At 42.1% G+C, this 10,568-nt stretch overlaps 1 protein-coding gene across 1 annotated transcript in view; it reads left to right on the top strand.

Moving 5' to 3' along the window:
• ALOX5AP (arachidonate 5-lipoxygenase activating protein) overlaps positions 1 to 9,561 on the top strand; it is a 27,834-nt gene extending 18,273 nt beyond the window's left edge. Inside the window, exons 4-5 of the mRNA XM_006763720.2 lie at positions 695 to 776; positions 9,084 to 9,561. Coding sequence (XP_006763783.1) covers positions 695 to 776; positions 9,084 to 9,246 — 245 coding nt within the window. The 3' untranslated portion in view covers positions 9,247 to 9,561. The remainder of the gene's footprint in view (positions 1 to 694; positions 777 to 9,083) is intronic.
• The last annotated feature ends 1,007 nt before the right edge of the window (positions 9,562 to 10,568 follow it).

The raw sequence follows: 10,568 nt of genomic DNA, 5'->3' as shown, positions 1-10,568 counted from the left end.
TTTGGATATATACCCAAAAGTGGGATATTGTTGGGTCCTATGGGAGTTCTATTTTTAGTTTTGTGAGGAACCTCTATACTTTTTTTCCACAGTGGCTGCTCCAGCCTGCCTTCCCACCAGCAGTGCACAAGGGTTCCCTTTTCTCCACATCCTCATCAACATATTGCTTGTTGATTCATTAATGGTAGCCTTTCTGACAGGTGTGAGGTGCTATCTCATTGTGGTTTTAATTTGCAGTTCTCTGATGATTAGTGATGTTGGGCATCTTTTTATATGTCTATAACATCACTATTATTAAAATGTTCAGATTTCTTCCCACCCTAGGCTGTTTGCTGAAGTTCACATCAGCCCAGACTGTCAGAACTTGAGGCCTCTGCTAGATTTTGTGACAAGCAGTAATTGCACAATGACTGTATTTTTAAAAAAATATTTTTATTGATTTCAGAGAGGAAAGGAGAAGGAGAGAGAGATAGAAACATCAATGATGAGAGAGAATCACTGATCAGCTGCCTCCTGCATGCCCCCAACTGGCGATCAAGCCGCAACTGGGGTTTGTACCCTGACCAGGAATTGGACGATGCTCAACCACTGAACCGTGCTGGCCAGGCCACAATGACTGTATTAACATTGTGTTAACTTAGCCTGTTTGATATATATGAAACTAAGGTGTTTTTCTTTTTCTTTTTCCACCTAGTTCCTGCTGCCTTTGCGGGGCTGATGTACCTGTTCGTGAGGCAAAAGTACTTCGTCGGCTACCTGGGAGAACGAACTCAGAGGTAGGCACTGGGAGTGTTTAGGAACCACGTAGCAGTCATGCTTCTTGAGCATGAAGAGTAATAATTCACAACCATATTCTGCGTAGCATTTGAAGGCTTGGGGGACCACTTGAGGTAAGATGGCCAAAGCATCCTCTTTTTCTCCCTGAACTTTGTGGGCTCTGAAAATACAGCTGGGGGACTTGAACACTGAACAATTCCTGCCCCTGGTGTAGGGCTCACAAAGGGTGCGTTAATGCCATGCGCTGCACATTCCTTGCAACCCCACACCCTCTACTCCCACCCTTCACAGTCTGGGTCTTGAATGTCATCCTATGTCTAGTTTTCCCAGCCTCCGGTGAGTGAAACATTCCATTGTTTGCCTAGAGAAATGAGAACTAAAGCTTGCACCTTGTGATAAGTTCTCTTGAATAACAGATTTTCCAGGGGTCAACAGAAGGAATGTTGAGGACATACGGTACAATCATAGGCAGAGGATGGGGACTGAAAATGGAGTCAGTGTTACATGGCTTACAGATGGTGCCAAATTAGCAATGACACATCCACTCCAGCTGGATTGGGAAATCTGATTCTAGTAAAATGAATGATGGCACTTACAGGAGAAACATTCCAGTGGCAGCACACCTAAGACAACAGGATTCCTACTGTAGCAGAGGGGCGCCAAGAGTCAGGAATTTGTTCTAAGAGGTTGAGCTCAGCCTTCCCCTTCAGTTTTCTTTCTTGTCTACTTTCACACCCCTCTCGGCCTTTTACAATAGCACACTTCTCTAGTGGCTAATGGGTTCCCCCATTAGATAGCATCCTTCCACAGTGACAAAGGCGCTGACATCCCAGGAGGTCAGCAGGTGAAAGCATTACCCCTGGGGAACTGAGAGCTGCAAAGCCAAATGACTTGGTGGCTTGGTAGTGAGTGGCCGGAGAATAATGGCTTTTTCTTACAATTCTTTCCCGGTGCTCATGTCTCCTTCATTCCTCTCTAGTGGCCTTCCTATTCATCCTCTAAAACCACATTTCCATTATCTCTCTTATTCTTATCAACACTGTCCTAAGTAATGTTCTTTATTCTCTTTGACCTGGGAAAGCCTCTATTCTGCCTTCCCCAGGAGATTACCTACTGTCAGGAGTTGTGTGGGTGTCTATCAATAAAATAAGGGGGCTTGGCTTCCCATCAGCCCTGTCTTTCTCCCCTAAGACACGGGCATTTGGTTAGGTCACATTTTTTCTCTTTATCAGTCACCACTTGCCTGAGATCTTAAAGTTGCTTTAATTCTATGACAATCTGTGGTTCATGATAAAATTAGTCCATTTACCCATAGGCCCTTCTTATTTTAAAGATAATCACTACTAGGAAATGGATAGAGGCAGCAAAAATAAACAATAGACTATAGACTTAACATCTGAAAAGTATTTGATTTCTCCAGAACTCATTAAAATGTAAATGGCTTAACTTCTTCTTTTTAAATCATTTACAATTTTTTTCCCAATTACAGTTGACATACATTATTATATTAGTTTCAGGTGTACATCCCAGTGATTAGACATTATATAACTTACTAAGTGATCATCCTGACAAATCTTGCACCATTTGACATCATATATAGTAATTAGGTTATTATAGACTATATTCTCTATGCTATACTTTACATCCCCATGATTATTCTGTAATTACCAATTGTATATTTTAATCCCTTCACCTTTATTACTCATCCCTCCAAACCCCCTCTAATCTGGCAACTGTCAAAATGTTTTCTGTGTCTATGAGTCTGGTTCTGTTCTGTTTATTTTGTTTTTTAAGATTCAATTGTTGATAAATATGTATTTATTATTGTTTTATTGTTCATATATTTTTATCTTTTTTTTCTTCTTAAAGAAGATCCTTTAACATTTCATGTAATACTGGTTTGGTGGTGATGAACTCCTTTAGCTTTTACTTGTCTGGGAAGCTCTTTGTATGTCTTCTGACTGTCTTGACTCCATTGCACTCTCTTTCCTCCTTTGTCAAATAATAATTGAGCATAATGGCTTGGATTGATTTCTGGGTTCCCTGTTCTGTTCCATTGGTCTATATATCTGTTCTTGTGCCAGTATCAGCAGTTTTTAGAACTGTGGCTTTGTGATATAGCTTGATATCCGGTATTGTGATCCCTCCAACTTTGTTCTTTTTTCTCAGGATTGCTGTGGCTATTTGGGGTCTGTTTTTATTCCAGATGAAGTTTTGGAGAATTTGTTCTAGGTCTTTGCAATATGCTGTTGGTATTTTAATGGGGAGTGCACTGAATCTATAAATTGCTATGGGTAGTATGGAGATTTTAATGATGTTGATTATCTGTACCATTTTAAATTTTTTTGTTAATCCTCACCAGAGGATATTTTTTTCCATTGATTTTTAGAGAGAGTGGAAGGGAGGAGGGGAGGGAAAAGAGAGATAGAGTTAGAGATAGAGATAGATCTATTTGTTGCCTCCCCCACTCACCCGGACTAGGTTGGGATCAAACCTGCAACCTAGGTATATGCCCTTGACTGGAAATTGAACCCATGACTTTTCAGTGCATGGGCTGACTCTCAAATACTGAACCACACCAGCCAGGACCCTCCCAATTTTTATTCACTGCACAAGGGTGTGGGGCCAGCTTGTTCCATGATTCTGCCCCTTCTACCAGTCTCCCTGTGGCTTCTTTTTAAATTCCCTAGTTGTAGGACTTCCATTCAGCCAGATTTCAGGTGGTTCCTAATGATGGTTGTTTTGTAGTTTAGTTGTAATTTTGATGCTGTGGGAGGGGGTGGGTGCTGCATTTACCTGCCCTGCCAACTTGACCAGAAGTTTAATGACCAGAACTTTAAATCCCTCCCTGGTCTCTCCCATTACATGGTTATAAGAAGATTCCACCAGCTCCTTTCCTCATGATCTATGCTTGCAGATATTACTTATCAGTCATGGTGATCTTTCCTGCAGAGACCAAATGTGTCCTCATAGTGCTTCTTAACACACAGTCTTTGATAGAAATGATAAACTGTATACTGGATGAGATGTTCAATCCTAATCTAGACCAAAATGTAGCCTGAAGTAGATGCAAGCCTGAGCGGTCTGTGGCTAGGTCCAAAGAAATTTTTAATTCTGCCTTCTAGAAACTACTTGCTAAAGCCCTCGCACATCAGGGACCCCCCTCTTTTGTTTATCTGCCTCTGTATCTGGTCTGTGTCACACTTAGTCTCTGCAAGACACCTTAATGCCCTAATGCTTTTAGGGTCTGCTTTAGTTCTTGACCGTACCCACAGAGGAAGGTGCTGCTCAGTGAGTTCCTTCTCCAGAAATTTCTCCCTTGGGTTCTAGATCATCTTTGCTTTTCTCCAGAAGTTACTTCAGCCCATCCCCTTCAGAAGTTCCAGTGGGTAGGGAAGACATTCCTTAGTGTACATCCTCCTTCAAATGCCTTCTTCTTCTTCTTCTTCTCCTTCTTCTTCTTCTTCTTCTTCTTCTTCTTCTTCTTCTTCTTCTTCTTCTTCTTCTTCTTCTTCTTCTTCTTCTTCTCTTCTGCCTCCTCCTCTGCCTCCTCCTCCTCCTTTCCTCACCCAAGGATCTCTTTCCATTGATATATATATATATATTAGAGAGAGAGTGGGAAAGGGGAGAGATAGAGAGAGAAACAGTGATTTGAGAGAGACATATCGATTGGTTGCCTCCAGCACATGCCCCAATCAGGGCCTGGGATTGAGCATGTGACCAAGGTACATGCCCTTGACTGAACTGAACCCAGGACTCATCAGTCCATGGGCCAGCACTCTTCCACTGAGCCAAACCAGCTAAGGCAAAGCTGCTTCTTCCAGGAATTTTGTAGCTCCTGCGTTTAGTCCTCTTAAAGTTTATGTTTCTTATTCTCCGTCCTACATCCTATTCTCCAAGCCCATTCTCCCTATCCTGACTGGGTCGTCTGTAGCATCCTTAACCAAACAGCAGTTAAGGATGAATCTTAGTTTTTTCACTGTTCATTCTAAACTACTATCTGGGCCCAAACTCAATAGCAGTTGGCCTTATATTACAAGAATATCTGACTTTTATCACCCACCATCACCAGCTGGCACTAGGTTGCTCTCTCTTTCTGTCCCAAAGCACCTTGACCCTGTTGGAGTTCCCACTAAACTCTTCTGCAATTTGAGGTTCTCAACTAAGTGGTTGGTAGGTAAAGATTAGCAACTCTCAAGGCCAATAAGCTCAGGTTACTCAGCTCCACCTTCTTCTCATTGTTTGCTCACTCCTCATTCAGCATTCATTTAGTAAATATTTAATGATCATCTGCTCTGAGCTGGGTACTTTAGACCTGTTCACCCAAGGAGACCCTGGGGATTAGGGGCATGGGGAAAATTCAGAAATATTAAACTAACAACATACTAATGGGCACAATTTTCAAAAGAACTGATTCCTCCCAATGAATTTCCCTTTTAGTGTCAATATTTTGTTTATTTATTTTATTATTATTTTAATTTTTTAGTCCTCACCAAAGGACATACTTAGAAAGAGGAAGGGGGAGAGAGAGAGAGAGAGAAACATTGATGTGAAAGAGAAACATCAATTTGTTACCTTCTGCATGTGCCCTACTGGGGGAATCAAACCCTCAGCCCAGATATGTGCCCTGACCAGGAACTGAACCAGCACCAACAACCTTTTGGTACACAGGATGAGGCTCAACCAACTGAGCCACTCTGATCACTCAACATTTTAGAGTCTGACCCCACCTCCCAATTATGGGGCCATGGGTTATTTCATCAGAGTTGGAGAATGAGCTTGCTTCTTTTGGAATTCCTGGGTGAGCACATGGATATCAAGGCTGGAGTTTTCAAAGTGAAACCCACCAACCAACTGCACCAGACTCTTCTGGGATGCTTATTCAAAGTACAGATTCTGAGGGTCCTCCCAGACATATGAAACCAGAATCTCTGGGGTGGAGGCTCAGGAATCTGCAGGTGATTCTTATACACATGGAGTTTGGGAGCCACAGAAGGCTGCTCATGCTTTTTTTCTGAGAATTATTCATTCATGTGACACACATTTATGGAAGTCTTGATTTATTGGAAATGAGTGGGTGAATGAAGGAGACAATATCCTGTTCTCATTGGTCTTACCATTTTTTCCCTTTAGAAGTTACTAGGTTTAAAGTGATATTTCCTTATTGAAAAGAACAGAATTTTAAAGCCAGAGGAACCATAAAATTTTCTTTTTCTACCCATATTTGGTGTACATTTTTGTGTGAGGTAGGAGAGGGGTGGTGAGTTGCCCAAGGCCACACTGCAGAGAGCTGGGGCTGGAACTTGGGTCTCTGAATGCCTGGGTTCTCCTCTCTTCCACCACATCTCCACTTCTTGGAAGTTTTAGGTACATTCAAGATAGGAATTGTTTGGTACAATGCCTCTTTTATGTCTTCCTGTAGATTTTATGCTAAGTGTGTGTGTGGGGGGGCACATCTGTTTCAAAACTAAAAACCAAATCCTAGCCTCCAGAATCTGAAGGAGTTCTCAGGAAGTCAATGTGGCAGAAAGAGGAAGACTCTGGCCTCACACAGACAGGTTTGAATTCGCACTCTGCCTCTTCCTGGCTGTGTGACTTTAGGCAAAGTGTTCAACTTGTCTGTCTTCCTTTTCCCCACCTGGAAAATAAGCTAATCATACCTCATGGAGTGGTTCTGAGAGTTAAATGAAATCACAGGTATAAAACTCCTGGTTTCTACCGATGCTTAATGATTTCAGTCTGACCTTCCCCACCCCAATTTAGAGAGAACTATGTAATCCTAACCTTAATTTTTGTTATTTAAAAACAATTTCAATTATGGTTGACATTTAATGTTATATTAATTTTGCTCAACATAGTGGTTAGACATTTATATAACTTAAGAATGATCCACCAATAAGTCTAGTACCCACCTGGCACCATACGTAGTTCCTACAATATTATTGGCTATATTCCCTATGCTGTACTTTACATCTCCATGATTATTTTGTAACAGCTAATTTGTACTTTTTAATCCTGTCACCTTTTTTTACTCCCTGATCCTCCTCCCATCTGACAGTTTGTTCTCTGTATCTATGAGTCTATTTCTGTTTTGGTTGTTCATTTATTTTGTTTTCTTAGATTCCCCATATAAGTGAAATCATCTGCTATTTGTCTTTCTCTGTCTGACTTATTCACTTAGCATAATACCCTCTAAGTCCATCCATGTTGGCCCTGTACATGATAGGTGTTTGCTAAGTTCTCTGCACTGCCTGAGAAGATGACATATCTCCTTTGGGGGAGGTATGCCTTGAGACCTTTGCAAAATCCTGCCCACATTTAAGAAGACCACTATTCCATTAGGAGGCATCATCATTTTATTCCTCACTACAGACTTATCTTGTGTATGTTCTGAACAGCTTCGCAAATCCCCCCCTCCCCCCGCCGCCTTTTTTTGTAATGAGCATATGGTGGCCTCGTTCATGTGGTAAATCAGAACCACCACAATATTTGACTTTTCACAATTTAATGCTTCTGCACCCTCTGTTCTCTGTCTGAAAAATAAACTCCTTGACATTCTTTTCTCTTCCTTAGTAGAATTAGCAGGTAACTCGATATTCATCTGCTAGGGCCACCATAACAAAGTGCCACAGACTAGGTGGTTCAAACAACAGAAATTTAGCATCTCTCAGTTCTGCACATTGCCTCCTTCTGAGGCCTCTTTCCTTGTTGTGTAGATGGTCACCTTCTCCCTGTGTCTTCACTCATGGTCATCCCTCTGTCAGATTGAGTCTTTAAAGACCCTATTTCTAAATACAGCATTATTCTGAAATATGGGACTTAGTATTTCAATTTATGAATTTGAGTGGGACACAATTTAGCCCATAACCCTCTCTTTTGGGACTCCCCTCCCCAATACGGAGATAGAACTTCTCATTTCATGAGCATGACTGTGAACCAAAAAGTCAAGGAGAGACGAGCACAGCTGGCCAAGGAGCAGGGTGCCTCAGCAGCACTTCTCAAACGTGAATGTGTCCGGGAGTTACTGAGAAAGCTTATCAAAATGCAGATTCTGATCTGTAGTCCTGGGAGGGGCCAGGAATGATGAATTTCTAACTAGCTCCATGCTGTTGGTCCAAGGAAGGATCACACTTTGAGTAGAAGGAAAGCTGATACTCAATTATTGAGTGGTTTTCAAACTCTTGACATGGGAAAATTATGGATTACATTGTGAACCTTTGGGGTCCCTTTCAAAAAGATAAAATTTCTACAAACTTGTGGACACCAAATTTTGCTCTCTGATTATATCAAGAATCAGACTTGGCGGTATAAACTCACATATTCGGCTGGGCTAGCTGTTCTTGCTGAGGAGTCCTGGTTGTCAAAGGCTCCCTCACCAGGGTCCATCCTAACAGCCATAACGAGCCATTTGGCTGGACTTTGCTAATGCCACACAGATGGACCCAGCCACAGAGATTACAAAATTCCGCAGATAGAGGGAGGAAGCCAGGGTGGCTGCTGTGAACAATTAGGTGGTCACATATTTCTGGGGAAAAGGCTCTTGACCCCCGCCAACGATATGCTTCAGCAGCTCATGATTAGAGCCTTTGATAGAAGAGTAGGAATGTACTAGTATAAAAAGCGTCTCTCCCTCCATTCACTTAAAACACCCATCATTCACTGCTGGGGGCCCAGCTCTCATTAGAGTGAACATGAGTTATTCCCAGGCAGATGGAAGTCTCAGATGCCAAAGCACCTTTTAGATTTCACCAGCCTTGTTAGCTCATTTAAACCATCACTTCTCTCCTGGAGGCCCTTCGAAGCTTGCATTATACACAGCTGCCCCAACGCTCTTAGAGGCGCTCCTGGAGAGGAGCAGCATAGAGAGGGTCTGGATGAGTCGATGGGATTCCTCACCCCCAGTCAGAATGCCCAATGACCAGCAAAACCTGCTACTTTCATGCTGTCGAGGACTAGAGTTCAGAGAAAACTAGGAGCACACAGAGCAGCTGTATGCTGAGCCTATCGGTGAGGGGTCTGAGGTCTGGGCTCTTTGGCTGGGTTTTGAAATATGTTCAATGAGTAATAATAGCTAAGAGACCACCATCCTTCATAGGAAGTAAATGGAGCATTCTTGAGTGAAAGGAGCTATAATTTAAACCCCATATATTTCAAAGTGATAATGTGTGTGTGTGTGTGTGTGTGTGTGTGTGTGTGTGTGTGTGTGAGAGAGAGAGAGAGAGAGAGAGAGAGAGAGAGAGAGAGAGAGAGAGAGAGAGACAGGTGTCATTTGTGCAGCTTTTATAGGTTTCTCTCTTCTTTTCCAGCACACCTGGCTACATTTTTGGGAAGCGTATCATACTGTTCCTGTTGCTCATGTCCGTTGCTGGCATACTCAACTATTACCTCATCCTATTTTTCGGAAGTGACTTTGAAAACTACATAAAGACGATCACCACCACCATCTCCCCTCTGCTTCTCATTCCCTAACTCTCTGCTGAATGCAGGGATGGTGCTCTCATCTGATCAATACCTAGAAGTCATCATCACTCAGCCCTTGAGAGATGCAGCCCCTCTTAGATAGGAAATAAATCTAATGACCATCTAGGCTTCACAGCTTGAGTTCGCCATGCTTTCCTGGAAGAAAATAATCCTGCATCAGCTCCACCCCTGGAAAATGGCAGTATCCAGGATTTGTTACCCAGTCCCACTCTCTATGTTCCTTGCCTTATCCTGCTTTCTGAAGATGTTTTGGGTCCAGATTTGTGTTTTCCTAAAATAAAATGTAGAGACATGTTTGAAGCTAGTGTTTGAATTTTGTGTGTGTCTGTTGCTAAAATTGAATAACTAGTTTGTTTTACTCAACCTAAATGATGATAATAAGACATACATTATACACACACACACACGCATGCACACACGCACACACACACCCGGAAGGGTATCCACCAAAATGTCAACTGTGATTATCTCTTAATGAGAAAATCCCATTAAACAAAGAAACAGAAGATACATAACTGAAGCCTTGCCTTTCCTAAGAAGCCTTCCCTAACTCCAGGTTGGTCTATGTTGCCTTCTGACCTCCCACAGCACCCTGTGCACATCTCAAGATATTTCTTAAGAAGTGCCACTCTGCCCCACTAAATCATCAGCTCTTGAATATCCCCAATGTCCTGTTGTTTTTTTCATGTGCTATGCTCAGGATGGGCCCATAGCAGGTACCAATGACTCAAACTATCTGGGAACTCAAACAAACATCCTGTAAAGTGTTCTATTATAGGGGACTGTAGGTGTGAGTTTTATGAGATTAAGATGTGCATTTTTAAAAAATACTTTAATGAGATAAATTCTGGAGAAATGCCAAAACAAAAACAAAAACAAAAATAACAAAAAAAAGGAAAGAAAAGAAAATGCATTATTTGTCCTACAGACAAACAGACTACCTGAAGAATCATTTGTTGACTGTGCACCCCGCTCCCCACCTCTCGGCCCCATGAGGACTAGGTTGACTCATATTATTTAGTTTGAATGTGCTGTAACTTAGTGCCAACACCTATAATAAGGCCAGGTCCATCGCAGATGCCCCCACATAGTGTTGAATAAGTGAATAAGTGAATGATTGAGCTCATAGACTGCTGGCTGGCAGTATTTAATAAAATATGTGTTGAGTCATTTCCCATATTGTGGATAGACTCGTGGTGGTCCAACCATCATAATACATGGTGTCCTTTGGCACAAAAAGCACAATTTGGGAGATGTCTGGGTGTGGTCAGGAGTCCAGGACACCCCACAGAGAGAAGCTAGCCCCTACA

This window comes from Myotis davidii, unplaced genomic scaffold (assembly GCF_000327345.1).
Source record: "Myotis davidii unplaced genomic scaffold, ASM32734v1 scaffold119, whole genome shotgun sequence".
In the NCBI taxonomy this organism is placed as follows: Eukaryota; Metazoa; Chordata; class Mammalia; order Chiroptera; family Vespertilionidae; genus Myotis; species Myotis davidii.
Note: the sequence above shows the minus strand (reverse complement) of the source record. Positions and strands in the feature narration are given on the sequence as shown.